The following is a 22,788-nucleotide window of genomic DNA, read 5'->3' on the forward strand; positions in this document are numbered from 1 at the left end:
AACATTTTGTGAATGTTTAAGACAAGGGGAATGTTACATTTTATTTTTTGCAAACATTAAATTTTAGAAACAGGTTTAATAAACAATGTTTTTGCACTAACGTTTTAACTAAGAACGTTATTAAAGGGGTCATATGATGCTGCTAAAAAGAACATTTATTTTTTATTTATGCATTTAGCAGACGCTTTTATCCAAAGCGACTTACAGTGCATTCAGGCTATACATTTTTTTACCAGTATGTGTGTTCCCTGGGAATTGAACCCACAACCTTCTGCGCTGCTAACGCAATGCTCTACCACTGAGCCACAGGAACCTTATTTTGTGTATTTGGTGTAATGAAATGTGTTTATGCGGTTTAAAGTTAAAAAAACACATTATTTCCCACATACTGTACATTATTGTTTCTCCTCTATCCCCCGCCTTTTTGAAGCGCGTCAATTTTTACAAAGCTCATCGGTCTGAAAAGCGTGGTGTGCTGTGATTGGCCAGCTATCCAGTGCGTTGTGATTGGCCGAATACCTCAAGCGTGTGTCGGAAATGTTACGCCCCTACCATACTGTTGTATTCCCTCAGCGACCAGCACAGATCAGCTCTAGGCATGACGAAGCGGATATCGTCCTCTTTTGGAAGACCAAACAAAGTAGTTTCGCTTTCACAACGAAGCACACAGCGTCTTCACGACATGGCGGCAGCGGCAACAATACTACAGTGAGAATAAAAGTTACGCCTTCTTTCTTTGGGTGAACATTTGGGCGGCGTTATGCAAATCTTCCCACATAGTGAGGTAGACATGTGGGGGCGTGTTAGAACGAGCCGTTTTAGGTAGGCGTGGTTAACTCTTAACTTTTATAAAGAATATCTCTTTGGATTTGAGACTTTAGTCTTTGCAACTTTACGGATCTTCTTTATGCACCAAGAGCTTGTAACACTTCAAAGAGAAAGGAAAAATTGAAATCGCATCATATGACCCCTTTAAGTAACTTTGAATGAACATTCTTTTAACATTACAGTTAAGTCCAGACCTTTAAGACAACCATACCAGAACGTTCTGAGGTACATAGATGGCCTCAAAAATTACACACAAGGACTAAAAGCCACAAAACTCCACATGAATTCATTTCACAGTCTCTTTAAACGCAAATTTAAGTCTCCATTTGCCCTTTACCCTTATTGTGAAAGGTGGAAAAATAAAAATTAGGCCACAACCAGAGGTGTGAAAACAGGATGACTGGGACAATGAAAGAGCGTGTACGAAGAGCAAATATGTGGTTCCTGGCGATGTGCAGAATATATTCACAGTACCAAAAATAAACTACAGCTTAGCTCCTCCCACCAAGAAAAAGGTAAATAAATACAGAAAATACAGAAAATACAGAAAAATTAAATAAATGCAGAATAAAAAGAAACATGCATTGAAGAACAGAAAAAAAGTGAATTACGTTAATGCTTATTATTATTTATTATTGTAAAATTAATTAACACCATAAGCAATTTTCCAACGCTGTACATCACACAGAGTGTTAATTAAAAAAGCATTACTATAGCTTACTTTTACCATTGTTTTAATACACTAAATTTCACCATATGTATTTGTAGTAAAACTGTGGTTATACAAATGATAATCAATACGTCAAAAACTGTTACTACACTTTTACTATAATAAAACCATGGTTCATTTTCGTAAGGGTATGTGTTTGCAAATGAGACATGTTAGTGTAGAGTGTAGACTGACAGCTAGTGGTCAAAGAGGCACTAAGCAGCTTCTAACATCGTAATTAATGTTTCATTTACAAGCACAATATATGAATGATTACTACAAAAACGGAGCAACTGCGATGAGCCCATTTTTGAAATCACTAGGTAAAGATTAGGCTATAATTATGACATGAAACTAGGCTATTTGAATTGTATAGTTATTAGTTACTATGTTGTCCTCTTGAAGTGCACACAGTTCTATTATTATTAGAAGAGGTAGTATTTATTTTTTATAAAGATATAGTCGGCCAGTTATTTAATTATGATTTATGAGTGGAATAATTATTATCACTTTAGGATTCAATATTAGTAAAACAAACAACAGACAAATCACATCAAAATGTTATAATTTGCACAGATGCGTTCTCGTGATTATGAAAGACGCTCTCACATCTTTTAATAAGTGACTGCAATAACAATTTTGCAGACAGGATATGAAAACCCCCGTAATTTCCCAGCTGCTTGAAATCTCGCGATGCTCTTTGTGGCGCGGGATTTGGCTGGAGCAGATGAATGCGCAGTAGTCGTTCTGCAGCTCTATGGAAATGGCGCCTGCGTTCAAGCAGCAGTAGTCGGCAGTTATAACGATTTACACTGAACTCACGGGAATTCACGTTTTCTCTTTGCGACTGTTCAGTTCAGCACTACTAGACTACGAGACTTTATCCATGCGAACCGAGTCCGGATTATGTCCGGAAAAGAGTTGCCACCAAAGTCGTGTTTGAAGTAACGTATATCCAGTTTTCTTGAGGGCCGTCATCATCAGCGTGCAGGTACAACGCTGTTGTCTGTGGTATTTTTTTTGTAGCTATATGTGTCACATTAGGATATTCTAGAGCAGTTTACGTGTTTCTACAGCTCAAGACCATTTAGCACTCATTTATGTGGATTGTTTACTATTAAAAGCTATTGTGAGTTAGTCTCGTGCTGTGACCGTTAGCTGCCGTTAGCTTGTGCGGCTAATCTGAAGGGCTCATGGTAATCGCCTGCGCGGGCTCACCTCAAGCCACAACACGGCTCTGTACGAGACCTTTTACCCGCTCTGTTTTATTACACATCGCACTAAGCTTTTTAAACTTTTTGTTGGCCTGTCGTCGATGTATTTTGAGTCTCTTGTTTGTTTTTATATGCTCTGTTGGTAACAGTAACCGTCCACGCTAGCGGTGCTACTGACGTGCTGTGGTTGAAAACAGTTTCCAGGAAAGGTTGTTATAATAATACAGACCATACAGTAAAGTTAGTGTTTTATGTAAACTTTGCAAGAGAATGGACGCTTTTGGTTTGCTTGGAAAAGAAGCGGTATTTGTCAGTGATAATTTGAATGTATTTGAATGGACGTTATGGCTCGTCTACGAAGATTTGAAGTGACAGTGCGTGCATGTAATGACGCTGCATATAACGTCAGATTGATAATATATAAAGTGATATTTAGAAACCAATATGACCGCAGACACATGTTTGTACTGTGTTTGTGTACTTCGCCTAGTAAGTAACGTTATTATGAATAAAGGTCTGTGAGCTCTGATTTCAGATCAGGTTTCTCCATGTGAGTCTCACGCATGGGTGGGACTGTAGTCTGCGCGGGCACATGGGTGAGTCCTATAGGCTGTTTGCATTAGATGACCATGCTTTTCCAGGGGGCACTATTGCATGAACCAAGGGTTTTGTAATTTTACAGATCCAGACTGTCAGCCGATCCAGGGACTCCAGCAAACTTAATCATTACTTTCGTTAAAACATTATAGCTTTTTATAATATCTTACTACCGTCAGCGAATTATGTTTAGATGATTTGAAATGTCATGCATGTTGTCTTTTCCCTAGAGTAAAGTAGTTGTCCTTGTGGGAAATCTTTCTCTAGTCTAGATGTAATCATGTAATTCAGACTTTCAGTTAAACTTATGAGCCACATCATGCGTTTTTACAAGATAGTGTTATCATGCCTGTACCACATCTTAAAGCTGGTAAACATAAAAGATATGTAAACATCTTGGCAGGGCTGCACGATTAAAGGGGTCATATGATGCGATTTCAATTTTTCCTTTCTTTTTCTGGGTTTCTTCTGCGAGGCGTATTTGGAGTTTCAGCGCGAGAGCGCCCTCTGGCCTTCGGATGGAGATTTACTGCTGATCACAGAACCGTGCTTCACTGAAAGATACGCATGACAATCTCGATTCCATTTCGATTTATCGTGCAGCCCTACATCTTGGTAGACTATACTAGGATAATCAAAACTAAATTATTTTTTGTGAATGTTTTTTAAAGGGTTTTGAGATTATTTTTTTTAAATGAATAAATATGCATTTTATAGAAATTCATTAACGCCAGTTCAATTAGAATATTATCGACTGATTTTTTTTTTACTTGCATAAAATATGAAAATGATCTATAAGAAACATAAAACATAAGAAGCATTGCTTATTAAAAAAGCCAGACATTAAAATGTCCAAATATTACCATAAACTGCAAAAGGATTTACAAGTATTAATTTTTAATATTTTGAATAGTTCACTGCACAAAATTAATTTTGGTTGGTACAAAGTACCATGTTTATCTTTAAGCGTCTGTCCTGTGTTTAATGTATGTATTTTCTTTTACCTTTTTTATAATTGTGGTGAGTGATTTTTGAGAATGAAGTCATGCGAACTATCCATGTTGGTGTATTGGATTTTTACCAAACAATGTTATTTTAGTATTATGTGCTTGTCGTTTTTATTCATTAATTTAAAAAAATATTTCTATATAGCTTTTTATTTCTGTTTTAGTAATTTTCTAATATCCTTCGTTTATTATAGATGTATTTTTATTTCAGCTTTATTTCAATTACAGAAAACTGTAATTAAACAGGTTTAATTAAAAATAGTAGCACTACCAGATGAATAATAATATAAACATATTGGGAATAAGGCATGATTGGGTGTACAGCCTTTTAATGTATCCTAACTATGCACAATTAAATGAACAGTTGTGCGTTATTTTCACATTATAGTAGTTTATGTCCATGGCTGACTGTCCATATGCTCATCTGAACAGACCCACCAGTTGAACTTGATAATCACTGTTTTATTGTATGTTTGGAGGAAACACAAGTGTGGTGGATACATATGTGCCAACTGCTCCATTGGAGGCACAAAAGTGCTGACAACTGCTGTTGTGTATGAAGTTCTTCTTTCTCCATAATGTTATCAGTGATATTTCAGCATGATTTTTGTACTAGTTTGAAACATTCTGTTTGTGTTCATTTTTTTAAATTATATTGTTTGCTCTATGTTTCAGGGCAGGCAGATTGATTTTTACCATGTGTTTTCTCTTCAGTAAGCATGCGTGACCTGGCAGCCCAAGTCACCAGCAGCTTGCTGCACTTCCCAGAGGTGACGATAGACGCTCTAGGGGAGGATGAAGTTACGCTGGACTCTGTGCTGCATGGGAGATTTACTGTTGGTGAGTCATGTTTTTCACTGATGGCATGTCCTGGGGTCTCATTTATAAAACTCTCCGTAGATTTCATCCTAAAAGTGCACGTACGCTGAAAAACTAGATTCTGCATACGCACAAAAGTTTTCAGATTTATAAAACCATTCGTACGCCAGAACATGCGCAAAAATCCTTTTATAAATCCCAGTCAGAGAAAGATTGTGCGTACGTGCATTTACATCCCGTCTCCTCCCCGAAATCACCATATATTACATGGACATTACAACACCTAGTTTTACTATGCATAACCTCATCTGCATATCATTTCCATGCATATTCCCATGTTTAACACCGTCAAAGATAAAAGACATTAAGGAAATATGAGATACAGACTATAAATGCCATGTGCCATACATTAATTTTTATTTCTAAAAATGATCCAATATCCTTGTTATGTTTTAGAATAAATATATCAAGATAAAAATAAAAATAAAAACTGTTTAAAATAGTTATCCGATAGATATTTTACAATAGAGTTGATCTCATTCTTTAACACTGGCCAAATAATAGCCTATTTCAATTGTTTTAAACAATTCAATTCAAATCAAACTAAATTTATGCAGTTTTGCTGATAAGGTGAATATCTTTTAGCTATTATTTTTTGTGGAAACAGATAGGCCTATTTATTGCAGTGTAAAATTGTCTGGCTCGGCACGTCACTAACAAAGTATTTTAAAAAGGAAACGTATAAATCTTACCCTTTTCTTCAAGTTGTATCCTTCAAATACAGCGGTACTTTTCATAATGTTGTAGAGATGCCTTCACACGACATCAACACCTCTGTGCAGCTGTGGTTGTACAGTAAGATATTATCATTGGACCTATTCAAACTGGATAATGGACCATTCGACCACTGAATCCAGCAGTGTCCGCCATAATATCGAAGTAAGTGCGCATCATTGATCATTGTTCTCGCTAAAAAATATTTTCTCATAAGATGAGATCTGCACTTCAGTTTAAAGATGAATTATTGTGCACCTATAGCACTCCTTGCTGTCAATAAAAGAGGAAAAGTGATCAAACGCATTTACTACAGAGATGTCTAAATTCATATAATTTTGGTTTAAGTTCTGCGTCAAGTATTTTCCCGTCAAGTTTGTTTTTATAAATCCCAAATTTTGCGCAGGAAGTAGCGTACGCCTCTTTCAGGGCTGTTTTTGTGCGTACGCAACGGTTATAAATGAGGCCCCTGATCATCACCAATGTCATGTTTTAGATGTTTCGTGTATGTTGCCTAGGTTACTATTAGATCTTCATTTCTCCTCTTGTGTTTCACTGACATCTCTTATTTATTGGGTGCAGGGAAAAGTGGACTGGCCTGGCTTGCCTGCGGGCCTCAATTGGAAGTGGTCCATGCTGTTACTGGAGAGCGTGTCTCTGCCTACCGCTTCAGCGGGGTGTCCGAGCACCCACCCACAGTGCTGGCCATGCGGGACTTCTGTTGGCTGAAGCGAACGGGGCTGCTCATCGGTCTGGAGGAAGCCGAGAGCAGCATGTTGTGTCTGTATGATCTTGGTATCTCACGTGTTGTCAAGGCTGTGGTCATCCCAGGCAGAGTGAGTGCATTGTTGTTGTTTTTTTTTGTTTTTTTTATTTAAGTATAATTGAGATAAAATTATAGTGTGTACTGATATTTCAAATATATATTGTTATATTTTCTGTTTTCATTTTCAGTTTATAGATCTTTTTTGTTCTTGTTTATTTTTTAATTATTTCTTTAGTTTTAGTTATTTTAGTAGTTTAAGTTAAATTAAATTAAAATGAGAAATGTTGCTAAAATTAAGTTTGTGTTTTCATATTTATTTCAGTTAACACTTCAGTTTTATTTCAAATAAGGAATTTTTTTAATGGTTTTAGCTAACTACAATAAACCTGAGTGTAAACAGGTTTATTATGTAATTTGATTATGTAATTTATTTCTCAAAATGTATCTTGGCTGTAATCTTGTAATTATTCCACATCTGTTGTTTTATAATGACACTACTCTGAATGATCATGTGATTGAAAAGAACAACTGCTTTTTCTGCAGATCACAGCCATTGACCCCCTTGTTAGTTACGGAGGGGCCAGCGCTAACACGCAGCATCTGCACCAGAGTTTGCGCTGGTTCTTCGGTGTGGCTGCTGTGGTCACAGACGTCGGTCATGTACTGCTGGTTGATCTCTGTCTGGATGACTTGTCCTGTAGTCAGAGCGAACTGGAGGCTTCAGGTGGGACTATTGTTTTTTTTAGCAAAAGCTTTCATGTGAACAGTAATAAACATTTCCATAGTCTCAAACCATTTTCATTTCTTTTGGCCACAGATCTAGAGGTGGTCAATAAGTCTCCGTCTGAGATCCCACGTTTACGGGAGGGTGTGACGCAGCAGGGCAGACACCTGTGTCTTCAGCTCAGCAGCCCCACGGGTACTGGAGCGACAGCCCTGCAGTACATCCAGCGCACCAACCAGCTCGCTGTGGGCTTTTCAGATGGCAATCTGCAGCTCTGGAACATGAAAACCCTCAAAAAAGAGTGAGTGAAAGACTTAAAACAAGCTGACTTTTTTTTGCCCATTTTGATGTAATTGTATGTTAAATTTGACATGAAATGAAAACTCACCCTGTCTATTTTCTAAATGCATGTTGTTAATTATATTGTGAACTCTTCATTTTTTTTTTTTTTTTTTTGGACCTTGTAATTCTTAATCAATTTCAAAACGCCATTTCATCTTCCAGTAAAAATGACAGACTTTTCTCTGTTGATACATACCTAGGGTTTTGGGTATCGATTGGGTTTTTTACGATACCGGTGCTAAATCGATATTTTTAAAACGGTACCGGTGCCTGAACTGATACTTTGACAGGGCTTGCAAAATTTCAAAATCCCTGGTAGCCCTTCGGGCAGGTACTCTTCAGATTTTGATAGCCTGAAAATTAATTTAACTAGCCCAAATAAAAAAATACCTTTTTTTAAAATATAGAAAATCAGATAGGAGTTTAAATGTCAATCAAAAATATTTTCAATACACAAATATCAACAAATATGAAAAAACATGAGTTGATATTTGCATTGATCTGACCATAATCACAAAGAAAGGCTTATTGGAAATGCAAATTCATTCTCTGCCACGAGGTGGCACTTTAGGAGCACTGAAATATTGCGGTTTCCCTGGTAACGGCTGTTCACAAAGTTCTAGTACATACCATATTGGCACCGGGTTTCGGTACCCAACCCTATACATACCAGGCTTTTCCAATCATTTAGTCTGCTTAAACCTTGACAGTTTCTTAGAAACCACTGCAAGCTCAAATTCAGATCTGCTTCCATCCAATCAATAGTCCCCACCCTACATTTTTCCTTTTCAGTAATCTGTTTTACTCAAGATGCATGTCACATTATAGAAGAAAAGATCTGTCACTACTTCTGTTTTGTTGCGGCTATAATGTATTGATGCACCAATTAATTGGTTTCTGAACATGTCCTCTTGCTCTTCAGATATCACTCACAGCTAGAGGGTGGCAGAGTGCCTGTCTATGCATTTACCTTCCAGGAGCCAGAGAATGACCCACGGAACTGCTGCTATCTGTGGGCAGTGCAGTCTGCACAGGATCAGTAAGTTTGCTGTTTCATGTGCTGCTATCGAAATAATCTGACTATGTCTGGTTTGGTTCTGATTTATTCTGGTGTGTTTTTGTCTTTGCAGTGAGGGGGATGTAGTCAGCCTCCATTTATTACAACTGGCTTTTGGAGAGAGAAAGTGCTTGGCTACAGGGAAAATTATTTATGAGGTACAGAGTTATTCAGGATTCTCCATTCTCAAATGTATTTGAATGTTACAGTTTTTGTATCTATGCAATGTTCCTGCAAAATATTCATTCAGTGTGTGATGCTTGACTCTCAGGGTCTGGAGTATTGTGAGGAACGTTACAGTCAAGACTTGAACGGTACAGCATTTCCTCTAAGAGCTCAGGCCATCAATACCCGTCTGATCAGCTGTCAGACCATAGAGAAGTTTCGCCACCACCCTGATCGTGACGACAGCATGAATGAAGGTGTCTTTATATATCCAAATCTTGCTTTGCAGAGTGATTGATTGACATTGCATGTTTTCTATAACATTAGTTTTTCTGTTTTTTAGTGACGTCTCCTGATACAAGTGTGTCAGTTTTCAGCTGGCAAGTTAAATCGTATGGACAAGGCCAGCCATTGACCTTCATAGGTGTTTTTGACATTAACCGATGGTACCATGCTCAGATGCCAGATTCATTAAGGTGGGTATACTTCTAGTAAAGGTTAAAAATACAGTCAGATGTGTGGTGAGGGACATGTAAATAGACTTTCTCTTTCCCATTCAGAACGGGCGAATCCTTACGAAACTGTCCGTATCTGGCAGTGTGGTCTCTTGACTGTGTGATCGAAATGACAGCTCCCTGTACACTGTTGGACATCCTGATTCATGAGCGCAGTCTAAGTAGGGGTCTGCCCTACACCTGTACTCCACCGGAACAGTTCTTCAATCCCACAACCTACAACTTTGGCAAGACATGTTAATTTTTTGATTTGATCGTTAATTGCATGTGTAATGACTGTGTTATGTAACCCCATTTAATATGTCATAACCTCTGTATTCCTTTTCTATTCTAGATGGAAGTTGTTTGGTTAATGCTGGAATTGTGCACTTTACTTGCTCTGGCTATCAGAAAGAGGTTAGATTTTGGCCCTTTTGTATACTATGCTGAGTCTTTATTATTTTTGGTCTGTTAAACTCTTTCTCTACTCTCAGACTCTGAGCTACTTGAAGAAGGTGGCACCAAGTTTAGGTGACAACATTTCTAATGGATACTCACGCTGTCTCATGTCTGGCCTCCTATCCTCTCGTCTGGCTGATGTCCAGCCCTCCAGCCTCTCACAGGTATCACACCCTTTATTTAACATTATACAGGAGTTTATATACACTAGTTTTATTTGTTTGCTTATTAGCTTAATAGATCTCACTCACGTGTAGAACTACTGGTTTCAGAGTATTTATACCAGCGATTCACATTTTTTCATTGATTACTTTGTAATTTGTCTTTAGGAAGAGCAGCTTGATGCCATTTTGTGCACTGCTGTGGAGACAAGCTCATTGGGACTCATCACTGGCTGTATTAAACAGTGGACCACTGAAGGTGAGAATGGGAGAAGTAATGCATTTGTAGTCTAGAAAAACTTTAATTACCAATAATTTACACTGCTGTTCAAAAGTAGTAAGTCATTGATTTATTCATTTTTTTTTTTTTTTAAGTTTCTTATTCTCACCAAATCAGCATTTAATGGATCAGAAATACAATAAAAGCAGTAATAGTGTGAACTAGTATTGCAATTTAAAATAACTTTTCTGTTGAAATGTAATTTATTCCTGTGTTGGCAAAGCTGAATTTTCAGCAGCCATCATTCCAGTACTTCATATAACTTTCTGCCAAATTTCCGCACGCAAGAGCAACCAGGGTCAGCCGTCAATCTGCGCTACATACTGGAGTGGGCCTGGAATAAGGTTGTGCGCACCAAAGAAGAACTGGATGAAATATGTGAGTTTTCTGCACCCATTTCTCTGAATATGGTTTTATTGCAAATTTAACAGCGTTCTGATTGTGCTTTCCCTCTTTTTCTCCAGGTGTTCCGCTCTTTGACAGCTCTGCAAACTTCACGGATCCCCAGACACTGCAGCTGCTACAGCACAGTCAGCGCTTTCTGGCAAACCTCAGCACCATTTTCCACTGTTTGCTAAATGAGGCTCAGGAGCTCACACAGAAAGGTGTCATCACACTGTTCTGTGCTGTTATATGTGAAGTTGAAAATCACTAGAATGACTGACTTATTTTTGGTTACTTGCAGGGTTGATTGGACTCATGAATAAATGCATGGTGTCTAGCTTGATCTCCCAGTACGCTCAGGTGGTTCTGTGGTTCTGCCGGACTGGTCTCCTTCCAGAAGGCTGTGGTATGGTTCTGGTTCACTCAGATTCTTTGAAAAACATCTGTGTGTTGCATATGATGAACTCAAATTGTTCATCTGTCAACAGAGGATGATGATGTGCTGCAGATATCAAGGCCCTTTTACAGTCATTCTATTATAAAGAGTTATTACATCAGTCAGAGGGAGGAGCTGCGGAGACTGGCCAAGTAAGTGGCTGAATTTCCGAAGAACCATTGGGCTTTTATTTATTTAGCATTATTTATATTGTTTAATGAATTTTATTTATTCATGATTACTAAAAAATACATAAATTAATATACGTTTATATAATTATACTATGTCTCCAGAAGTTACATCGTATTTAACAAGGTACAAAAAAACCTTTTCTTCCAATAGGGACAAGTGGTGTGCAGATTGCCTCATGATTGATGGCCTGGTGAGTCAGTGTGGGGAACGCCTTACAGAAATTTGGAAAAGGGACGAGGGTGGAACAGGACAGTATCCTCCCCCTTCACTTCATGTAAGTCAAGACTTGTTAAATCTGTTTATACAACGTTGCTGCCCTCAACTGCGCTTACTTTTATTTTTTGTGATCTGTTCCTGGTACAGGCCTTGCTGGATATTTACCTCCTGGAAAACATTGAAGAATCTGCCAAACATGCTATTGTATCCTTTTGGTGTTATTTACTCTACTACATCTTGCCATAAATATTGTGTTGTTTGTTGTTGGTTAGTAAAGATTATTCCTTGACTCAGGCTCTTAGGTTATTTATTTGCTTCTGGATGTGATGTACTCATTTCCTAATAAAAGTGGGGCATCCGTGGAGTCTTTTCCCACAGCATTTGCCATTCCCATTGGTCTGGTGAAACTGGTACAAGGCCTGTGGTTGCTAGATCATCATGATCATGAGGTATAAAAAAAAATCAATGTTTTTGTGCTTACACTAGTATTTTTTTAAAGAAACATTTTTATTTTGGCTTAATTTATAAATGGTGTGAATGGTGACAACATTAAATGATCTACTAGCAGATATGAGAGCTATATAAGTTTAAACACTACTTTTAGTGTATTTTGTATGAATGCCAGAGGTACTTACAAACTAATACTTCATGAATAGTTTGTATTGAATGGTTTTCATCTCCCCCAGAGCTCTCTGGAGCTGCTGTTGCACCCAGCCACCTGTCACTCTCTGTGGAGCTGGCAGCACGAGCGTGTCTTGCAGGCTTTGATGTGCCAACAGAAACACAGCGTCGCCCTGCGCTACCTGCATGTGATGAAGCCTCCCCTGTGCACTACCAACCAAGCCAAGTTGTGCCTCTCTGTCCTGCTTCATAACAGGTATGTTTGTAGTGTACCATTGTGATTAATATGTCAGCTTAAAGTGGGCTCGTTTGCAGTTGCTAGACTCTTACCCTTGGATTGTTTTGGGCTGACCAGGTGTATTGTGGAGGCCTGGGCTTTGATAAGACAGCATTGTAACAAATTGAACATGGAGGAGATGATGAAGTTTCTTTTTGAGACCTGTCAGGAGCTGGGACTGATGAAAGAGCTGCTGAAACTGCCCCTTGGACTTGCAGAACAGGTGTGTGCAAATCTCTGTAGCGCCTAAGTGCAGCCTTGGTGAGCAGAAGAGTTCTTGCAAAAAAACCTTTGGACAATAGTGTATATTAGCACTGCTTTATTTTTTACCTTTACCTCAAATGTACCTGTTTAGGAGTGTTTGGAGAGGTTCCTTCAAAGCACTGGAGGTTTCCAGAATCGGGAGCTGCTCATGGTCCACTACCTCCAACAGGCAAATTATGTGCCTGCACTTCAACTCAACCAGACCCTCAAATTGAACCTAGCAGTATGTTCAATTTCATATTGTAGTCTACATCTGTATTACATCTTTGTTTAAAAAAAAAAAAAAATTGTTGTTATAATTTGGTTGAATTCAGGCTGATCGGGATCCTAAAATGAAGGAAAGGTCAAACACAAGGAACTCCATTCTCAATCAGTATGGGAAGGTTCTTCCTCGGGTTCAACGGAAATTAGCCATTGAGCGAGCAAAACCATACCAACACCCTGCTACGATTCACAGAGAAGGTACTGATGATGGTCATACTCACTTGGTCCGTGTGTTAGAATTTCAGACAAGTTGTTAGGATAAATGCCAATTGCTGCTTTTTTTCTCACTCCTAGTTAAAAGACCTCAGCCTCTGTCAACTGTAGCTAAACGTTCAGCCTCTGAAAATGTGATGACCAGAGCCGCCTTTATCAATAATGTCCTCTCAAAGATAGAGGAAGTATGGGTTGGCAAGAACACCACTCCCGATTCATCTCCTTTCAAAAGGTACTATAAGTAGTTTTTCCCAGCTTTTATGTGAAATGTTTTATTTAAAATTCTGAACACATTTTTTTTTTTGCTGTTGGATTTCCTGTGCAGCCCCAAAGAGTTCGAAATGCAAGTGACTAGCCTACATCCTTCCTCTCCAAATAAACCCGAGGCCTTTGTAGGAACTCCCATAAACATGCTAAACAAAAGAATGTCCAGGTAAAACAGTCAAAGACTGGTCTTAGTATTTTGAAAGTTCCTTTATTTGCGTCTCAAAAGACACTAGTAACATCTCACTGGCTTTGTCACCAGGCTTCTGGATTTGGTTGTGCAGCCGTCTTCCCAGAATTCTCCAGAGAGCTCTAATTTGCCTGGCACTCCTACAAGGTCCATTACTTCATGGGCTGGACCGAAGAGTGTCAGCAAAGCTCCTGAGCTTAGTCTGCTGCATACTCCGCAAGTGGTAAAGGTGAGACCGCATGGTTTGTGAAACTTTTCACAAAAGCTCACAGACTTATTTGTGACTTTAAATGTGCTATATGTACTTCCTCGGGTGTTTTAGGAAATTGCCCACCACAATTTTGAACTCTTTGGTTTTCAGAGAGCTCGAGCTTTGGCGTCAGGCCCGGTTTTCTCAGCCTTCACCCCACAGTCTATTCTGAGGAGCAGCCTACGTCCCACTCCTGTGGCCACCCCTTCTGCCTCCCCAGGCCGATCAGTCACTCCTCCTCTCTGCTCCAAAGGGAGCCGTATTACTTTCATAGAGGAGGCTGATTCTCCGGAAGCTCCCAAGGGCTCTGTCCACTGGAACAATGGGGTAACATGCCTTTTTTACATCTAAAATTAAATGATGAGTTTCCATGAAAAGTAATAAAAATAATTTTTAGCTTTAATAATATGATTGTGGTTCTTTACAGATTGCGATTAACAGGGAACTTAATACATCTAAGAGTATTTCTTCCCCACCTCCCAAAGCAAGTTTTGCAGCCTGGAGTGAACATTCAGATGCTGAAGCGGAAGAGGCAGATCTAAAGAGGACGTACATGCCCTCGCTGGAAGAGAAAGAAAATCCTGATGTAGAATCTGAGAGTGGATCCTCCGTCAAAGAGATCCCTGCAACTGAGTCCAAACAAGTGCTTCCCACTCTTGTGCGACGACCTAGTCTGGGGCAAGAAGCAAGTCTTGTATCCAATCAGTCTGATACCACTCTTGAGTTCCATGATGCTCCTGAGGATCTTATGTCAACACAGGCAAACAGCAGTGTGGATCGGGAGGTGACCATAAGACTTCCAGGCACTTCAGAGGAATGTGAGCCTCCTGTAGAAGACAACACAACAGCAGAATTACCCTCTGTTACGCTGCCAGAGGTAGAGCAGAAAATACCTCAGGAGAGAGTTACAGAGGAAGACTCGTCCCATGGAAAGACGCCTTCAGATGCACAAGAAGCCCAAAGTAGGAGAGGAAAGCTTGAGGTGCATGTTGATAATGAGAACGATCGTGTGAGGGAAGTAACTGAGGAGGAGCTTGAGGAAACTTCAGAAGCTCAGGTTCTCAAGCCAGATGTAGTTACGGAGCCGGAGCTTGTTGTTCCAGTTCAGGAACCAAGCTTAGAATCTTTGGCTGAGATTTCTAAACATCAGGAAATCCAGGAACCAACTGAATCTGAAGATTCACAAAACACATCCTCCATTTTTGTTGAAGCTTTCAGTTTTCCTCCTACTATAGAGCCTGTGAACAAGTCTATGGAAGAAAATGCTGCTTATGACTCTATTGATGAACCAGCTGTCACCAAGGTATCAGAGGCAGTACCAGAACAACTAGTTTGTGAGGTATCTGTATCTGAGATTCCAGCGGTTGAGTTGGTGAACCATGAACAAATGACTAGTGAACCTGAGATTAATGAAGACTGTAAAGAGGAATCTATGGAAACCTCAGGTACTTTTTTTTTTTTGGGACATACAATACCTTTCAAAAGTTTGGGGTCAGTAAGAGTTTTTAGTTTTACTTGAGTGCTTTTATGTAGCTTTTAATTGCATTAATTGATCTAAATTGAAGTGACAGTAAATATATGTTACACAAATTTCTATTTTAAATAAATGCTGTTCTTTTGAACTTTCTATTCATCAAGAATCCTGAAAAAATTTATCGGTTTCTACAAAAATATTAGTCAGCACAACTTTTTTCAACATTGATAATAAAAAGAAATGTTTCTTGAGCACCATCAGCATATTGATGGCTGAAAATCCAGCTTTGCCATTACATGAAAAATTGCATTTTAAAGTGTATTAAAACAGAAAACGGTTAATTTCAATTGTAATAATATTTCACAATATTGCTGTATTTATTTATTTACAAATAATTGCAGCCTTTGTGAACATAAGAGACTTTCAAAAACATTTAAAAAAAATTCTGACCCCAAACTTTAAAACTGTACTGTAACTGTTGTTTTATGACTGATAATTGCACTGGTAGGAAATTAATTTCTAAAATGAATTTATATTTTAGATTTGGATGCCTTTGTGGAACAGCATTTATTTGGCCCAGATCTGTCTCCAACTTTAACCCGGTCCAGTATTAGGGAGGGATCACTCAAAAGGTGCTTGTTAATGACTTGCCCATCATGCTTTCTGGGTGCTGTTTATGTATGTTTCTCATGTCCAGCCATTTGACCTTTTTTGACTTTTGTTGGTGCTGTCTACACCCTATAGTGAACCTGGTAGTGACATTAAGGAAGTTCAGCCCACTTCTGAGAATGCTGCAGATCTGAAATCACAGACATCAGAACCTGCTACCTCAGAGTCCAGATGTAAGTCCCTCTCAGGTTTAATATTATAGTTAAAGTTATACAACATGGTAATGATCCAAAACTAACCTCAGGATTCTTCCTATAGCTGTAGTGAGCTTGAATGACACTGATGAGCTCTCCAGTGCTGAATCTTCAGAGGAGTTAGAGGATGAAGTAGAGTCTGAAGATGAGAAGGTGGAGGACTCAGGTAGTGAGGTTGAGATTATAGATGAAGTAAAGGGTAATGGCAGCAGTAACCACCAGCCTGCTCCTGCCCTTTACATGGAGGAACTCCCACCGCATGAGCAGTACCTCCAGGAACAAACCAATGCTGTGCTGTCACTGGTTACACCTGAGGCACAGCTGAAAGTAAGTGCATTACTTAAATCTTATTTTGATGTTAAAACACTGACTTATTGGACTTATTCTCATTGTTTTTTTTGTTTTTTTGCTCTGCAGGTTCAAGACACTGACATCCTAGAGGAAGAAGGTGAAGTTGTAATGGTTGGCCTTGGCCCTGCAGATCTAGATGAGGAAGATGCAGTGTGTTATACGGAGCTTAGGCCATCCACCACTCTCCTGGTACCTGTAGAGCTGGCTGAGGAGCAGCATACACCTCTTGTAGATGGAGGAACTTTACAGACCCTCAGCAGTGCACCAGATGGAACAATGCCAGAAGAGTCAGATGGCTTCACGCTCATGCTTGATCCAGATGTAGAGGAACTGCCTGATGCTTCAGAGTTGGACCACAATGCAGCATTGCTACCTCTACATGAACCAGAAGAACCTCAGGATGTGGAGAATCAGCTCACAACTAACTCTGAGGTTGTCATCTTGGAGCATACAGTTCAAGTTCCAGATAACAGATTGGAAGACATAAAAGACTTGGTATCAGACATTGAACCTGTTGTCTTGGGTGCTCCTAAAACTGAAGACCAACCAGCTGAGGTCCTCCAGATGGTGGAACAAATAGTCACTCCAGAAGCAGAACCTTCTCTTCAAGAAACAAAAGATCTTTCCAATGGTGATGGGCTAGAATCTGGTCCTTGTGAGATGCAGGAAGAATTACATACTCCTCTTCATGGGGAAGTGTTGGAGTCTTCTCTGCCAGAGAAAGTCTTGCCTTCAGAAGAACTTCTATGGAAAGTCAATGACGTTGCTACATTGGACACAGAGGTGTCAACCGCTGAAAAAGGTCATATAACTGAGTCTAACCAAATAGACACTACACTCTTATTGGCTGGGGAAGTGGAGGAACTTTCCACAACCAAACAAATAGGAAGGCCTAAGTCACCAGGAAGGCCAAAGTCACCAGGAAGACCCAAGTCACCTGCAAGAACAAAAGTTGAAAGATTTGGAAAAGATATTGAGGAAGTTCTGGAGAACATTAAAGAGGTACAGCACAGCCCATCACGGAGAACTAGGAAAACAGTAACATTCCCTGTACCTATCCTTGATGGAGAGAAGGATCTTACTGAAGAGGAACAAATGGATTCTCAAGTACCTTCAACACCAAGACGCATTACAAGGAGTGGCAAACAGCTCCAAGACTATCAAGTTCCTGTTACACCCAGAAGAAGCACAAGAAAAGCAGATGCAGAACAGCGTTCTAATGAGAACGACCAAGACATGCCTTCTGAGAAAGTATCAATGCCTGCAAGTCCGGCACGAAAGACCCCACAGAAAGCAACACCTAGGAAAGGATCTCGACGAACCAGGAGCACAGTGGTTGATGATGATGATGAGGCCCTGTCCACTGATCCTGTTCCCAGTGATGACTCAGAAACACAGGCCAGGCACAGTACCAGAAAATCCCAAGCACCAAGTGTTGAAGTTCCAGAAGCTCATCAAGAAGTCCCAGAGGAGATGATACAGCCTGCCAAAGCATGTAGTAGTCCTAGTAGGGTTACACACAAGTCTACCAGAGGACTAGCATTAGAAAGTTTCCAACAAGGTCCTGCAGAAGAAGCCACAACCCTAAATCAACCTCTTAGAACTCCTCCAAGAAGCAGGAGGAAGACCGTGGCCAGCACTGCAGAAAAAGTGAACAATGCAACCTTTATTATTGATGATGCACAACTTCAGAGTGTTTCAAGAAGACTTACGAGAAGCCGGCACTGGAATCAAGGTGAGGATCTTGATAAAGAAAGACCCGATTTGACTCTGAAAGTGGAGACTGAGGCTCCCCAAGCTGATGCCCTTGTAGAGCGTCTCAAAGATGAAGAAGCCAGGGAGGAGACTGTTCCTGTTGTAACTGAAATTATACGTGCCAAGAGAAGACCTACTAGATCTGCAGCACCTCCTTTACAGAATGAAACTCAAATGGCAGACATTGAAGAATCAAAATTGGTGGTGTCCGATGAAATACAGGAACATGCAAGCAAGTCACTTGCAAGTGCTAGACGTACACGAGCGAGCAAGGTAGCAGAACAAAACTCTACGGCTGTCGACGATTCAGTTACTCCCGTAGCTGATTTGAAAAGAACAAGAGGTAGTCTATATTGTAATGCCACAATTTGCAGTAATTTATAACACTTTAATGTGCCTACAATCCATTTTATCTGCAATCCTTTCATTTTAGGACGGAGAAAAGAAACTGTTGTGCGAAATGAAGTTGAAGTTCCAGAGGTTTTGTTGTCATCTTCTGTGCCTCAAACCCATAGCTCAGGAGGTGAAGGTGATTCTCAATCCAAAGAGGTAAGCAGACCTTTCTAAAGTTTGAGTACCAACGCAGTTTTGATTTGTGCTCCATCACACTTTAAACTTCATAAATTCTTCCTTTTGTTGTAGGACAATGGCCCTCTAGATGATGTTGCAGTTGAAACTGAGGTTGTCAAGCCCAGAAAGAAGAGGACAACCAGGTGAATTGCCCATGTCGCACGTAGTTCTATTGATATTGTAATAAAAGAAGTAGCTTACATGCATGGTTGTAATTAAAGCAGGTTTTTGCATTGACGAGCTATAACTACAAGATTCGCAATTGAATAATGTGTTGGTTGTGCATTACCTTGCCTGATTATCTTAACCTAATTTTCTGTCGTCTTTTTAACAGAACAAAAGCTGCTCCAGAACCTCCACCTCCTGTTGAGATCAGTTTCCTCTCTCCCCTCGCCAGTCCGGCTGAACCGATCGCCAGAACCGAAAAGGAAACCCCTTCCCTGAGGATGAACCTACGCCGCAAACGCATGATGGATGCCATTTTTCCTAAACCTGTAACGAGGAGGAAGAAGCTTTGATTGTGAATTGTTTAATTTGGACTTGTTTCCCAATTTGATTTCTTTTTTTCTGCTCTCCTTGTTTCATAAGAGCTCTGCAACCTGCTGTTTTCTAATTAAGATAATCAGTGGATAATGTTTGGAATAAATACACATCTAATTTGGGATAAATCATTTTTTAGAATAAATTATGTTGTTTACCGTAAGGAGTACTGAGGGACTTGAGCACCAAAAAAGAAAAGTTTAGTTTTTAAATGTGTTTCTACTAATTGATGCCAATGTAAATAGCCTTTTAGGTATGTTATAAATAAAATTTGATACTTGTGAATTATTTTGTTACTTGTTTTGTTTACAGGAAAGATTTTGCAACGTGTAAAGTCAGATCAAACGATTATAAGGTTTATGGTTGTACCACTTGGGAGACAATTCATATAGGTGGATACTTTACACTGGTTGAAAGTGTAATAAAATCATCCATATTGCATGGATGGACTTCTTGCTTTGATGCTTGGCACTTGGTCTCCTCTATCTTGAGGTCTTAAGCTGGAGAACACGGCATTGTTTGTTCATTGCAGATAATAATGTACATTTATTTTCCTTCAAATGCATCAGTTTTATTTTGAACAGCATTGTAAACTTATTTGTAATGCCTGTTTGCTTTCAAATACAGAACACAAGTTTACAGTCTGATGTATTGTAGTTCTTCACAGAGGTACTGGTTCGACCAATTTACCGCAATTGTTTTCCTGCAAAAACGTAAAATGACTAACCAAAATGCAATATATGTGCATTGCTTTTATAATACTACTTGGAATGGTTGCAATGGTGTTCTACAATATTTACCAGCCCAAGTCAAAACTGTAACTCTTAAGTATGTGCAATAGCAGTAACAGGTATGTTTGCTTTAGCAATCGCTACTGATAACCAGCAATTGTATAAACAGCTGTTGAATACTTGGACAAGTAATTGTTAATCTAAAAAGCTGCCATAATGACCTAAACGAGAAAAGAGCGCTTCATCGTAGCATTTACCTCCATTATTACAGCATGGAGACAGTGGAAGTGGTCTTTAAAGAAGCAAAGGCTACTGTATTATTCATCATGCGGGGCCCTGGTAGAAAGTAAGAGTAACAAAGTGCTCAGGTTTCAGCCTGTCACTCATTCTGTGTTTTCTGTGTCCAGCGTATCCACGTGAGCATGAGGGCGAGGGGAATGGAAATGGCCAGCAAGGACTGTGAAAGTGGCAGTCCGGGTCAGACCCTTCAATAAGGTTAGTACGGCTAGATTATCTCAAAAACTGCAGACTTGTGATTGAATATGTATTTAGGTTCATTTGTAGCACTTTATTTGGAAGTCCGCTTCAGCAAGTTGAGCATGAGATTGAACCATAGCTTTGAGACTTTAAAGCTTTTTCTTATACAGAGGGAGTGGGATGCAGGCAGTCGCTGCATTATCTCAATGACCTCCAACAATATCAGTATTCAAGACCCTCGTAACCTGCAGAACAGCCACATTTTCTCTCTTGACTACAGGTCTCACAGTGGCTTCAGTAGGAACAAAGATGGTCTGTTTGTACCTGAGGAGACAGGTGGGCGCTACGCTGACCAGGTAACAGATATCAGGTTATATAGAGGATATCTCACCTTGCATAAGAGTATGCATCTTTGTTCATGCTTACAAAGGTTGCAAAAGCAATGTGCTTTTTAAAATCTTGTATCAGACTACAATTGCTGCTATATTTATTGTGATGGTGTCATTGGTTTTGTGGAGTCTGATTAACTGATAGCAGCTGTAACAGTTTCTATTTGGTTCAATCCCTTTGTTCCCTGTGGTCATTATCAGGCGAGTGTGTTTCTGGATTTGGGCAGGGCATCCTTGATAACGCACTGCAGGGCTACAATGCCACATTACTGGCATATGGTCAGACTGGCTCTGGGAAGAGTTAATCTATGGTCGGTTATGGTCCTAACAAAGGCCTGATACCCACCCTCTGCGAGAGACTGTTTCAGTCTATCAGGAGCATGCAAGACAGCAGGCAGTGTCAGGTTTGTGAATTATATTTACATAACATCTCACTGTTTTGCAAAATTTACACTGCAGAGGTGGCTCAGAGGCGCTTCTAAAGTGGCATTTAGGTGTCTTTATAAAGACTGGCTAATGGTGCTCAGAGGTGACATGAATGCATTTACACAGTAATGATAACTATGCAGTGATATAAGCTGGGTCAATGCAGGCTTAAAGCTGGCTTTAATGTATTAAACAGTTTCTGTGAGGTTTGGCTTGGTGTGATTAGAATTATTTTCAAACCATACTCAAGACAATTGAAACTAGAAGGATAAATTACACCTTAATGATTTAACCTATTGACAAATATAGTAGGTTTAACATTCATTCGAATGAACACTTTTTGGTCAAAAAGCAATTATAATTGATTTTGTAAGTGATACATTGAATTTTCATTGGCAAAATTGTTCACCTATTAAAACAAATATTTGGGCCTAAATTTAAGTATTTGATTTGCATATAAAATTTCCATCCATTTAGATTAAACTGTTTAAAGGGGTCATATGATGTGATTTCAAGTTTTCCTTTCTCTTTGGAGTGTTATAAGCTGTTCGTGAATAGATAAGATCCCTAAAGTTGCAAAGACTAAAGTCTCAAACCCAAAGAGATATTCTTTATGAAAGTTAAGACTCGTCCATGCCCTCCTAAAACTCCTCGTTCAAACACGCCCCCACATGTCTTGTCACGATGTGGGAAGATTTGCATAACACCGCCCAAATGTTCACGCAAAGAAAGAAGGCGTAACTTTGATTCTTGCTGTAGTATTGTTGCCGCCGCCGCCATGTTGTGGAGACGCTGTGTGTTTTGTTGCGAAAGCGAAACTACTTTGTTTGGCCTTCCAAAAGAGGACACAACTAGAAATCAGTGGTTAAGTAGTATTTACAACACTGTTCCAGAACAATTCAAACCAAATATTCAAATTTGTGCATCGCATTTTACGGAGGACGAGGACAGTAGCCGCCGTTGTTCCGGTGAATTCAGTTCCCCTGTTTCCCCTTCGGTGCGCATGCTGACCATGCTGACAAATAATGCTGACTCACAGCCTGAAGGTACGTTTTCATATTTAACGGATTTGCCACTGATGATTCAAATGCGAGTTTTGAGCAGTGTAGAGTAGCGCTTGTTGTTTGTCGTTTCTCCGATCACAGCATGGTTTTATGTTTATGCGGCACGATATGCAACGCAACATATAATCCGTAATTGTGTCCCCACTGGATGCAACAAATGCCTCGTTTGTAATGGGTTTTA

At 39.5% G+C, this 22,788-nt stretch overlaps 1 protein-coding gene and 1 pseudogene across 1 annotated transcript; both read left to right on the forward strand.

Annotated features, from left to right (window-relative positions):
* The first annotated feature begins 2,281 nt into the window (after window positions 1–2,281).
* Window positions 2,282–20,164, forward strand: LOC107693160 (protein ELYS-like). The gene is made up of 36 exons (XM_016492443.1): window positions 2,282–2,528; window positions 5,070–5,195; window positions 6,531–6,784; window positions 7,258–7,438; window positions 7,532–7,739; window positions 8,703–8,819; window positions 8,911–8,995; window positions 9,109–9,259; window positions 9,346–9,478; window positions 9,563–9,744; window positions 9,852–9,913; window positions 9,991–10,119; window positions 10,285–10,375; window positions 10,685–10,774; window positions 10,861–11,001; window positions 11,082–11,186; window positions 11,269–11,368; window positions 11,559–11,682; window positions 11,772–11,828; window positions 11,927–12,073; window positions 12,311–12,501; window positions 12,601–12,745; window positions 12,878–13,009; window positions 13,101–13,248; window positions 13,345–13,495; window positions 13,589–13,696; window positions 13,790–13,946; window positions 14,079–14,294; window positions 14,395–15,412; window positions 15,983–16,073; window positions 16,186–16,283; window positions 16,369–16,631; window positions 16,722–18,753; window positions 18,844–18,959; window positions 19,053–19,123; window positions 19,315–20,164. The coding sequence occupies exons 2-36, from the start codon at window positions 5,075–5,077 to the stop codon at window positions 19,496–19,498; spliced, it is 7,599 nt and encodes a 2,532-aa protein (XP_016347929.1). The 5' UTR covers window positions 2,282–2,528; window positions 5,070–5,074; the 3' UTR covers window positions 19,499–20,164.
* A 530-nt stretch (window positions 20,165–20,694) lies between these two features.
* LOC107693071 (kinesin-like protein KIF28P) overlaps window positions 20,695–22,788 on the forward strand; it is a 12,534-nt pseudogene continuing 10,440 nt past the window's right edge.

Source organism: Sinocyclocheilus anshuiensis, unplaced genomic scaffold (assembly GCF_001515605.1).
Source record: "Sinocyclocheilus anshuiensis isolate Anshui unplaced genomic scaffold, SAMN03320099.WGS_v1.1 scaffold222, whole genome shotgun sequence".
Classification (NCBI taxonomy): Eukaryota; Metazoa; Chordata; class Actinopteri; order Cypriniformes; family Cyprinidae; genus Sinocyclocheilus; species Sinocyclocheilus anshuiensis.

What these genes read in the sequence shown, in the direction of transcription:
- LOC107693160 (XM_016492443.1), top strand. Translation starts at nt 5,075, where the DNA reads ATGCGTGACCTGGCAGCCCAAGTCACCAGCAGCTTGCTGCACTTCCCA. An exon ending in GCTCTGGCTATCAGAAAGAG is followed by an intron (nt 9,914 to 9,990) that starts GTTAGATTTTGG and finishes CTCTACTCTCAG; the next exon opens with ACTCTGAGCTACTTGAAGAA. An exon ending in TAAACAGTGGACCACTGAAG is followed by an intron (nt 10,376 to 10,684) that starts GTGAGAATGGGA and finishes TCCGCACGCAAG; the next exon opens with AGCAACCAGGGTCAGCCGTC.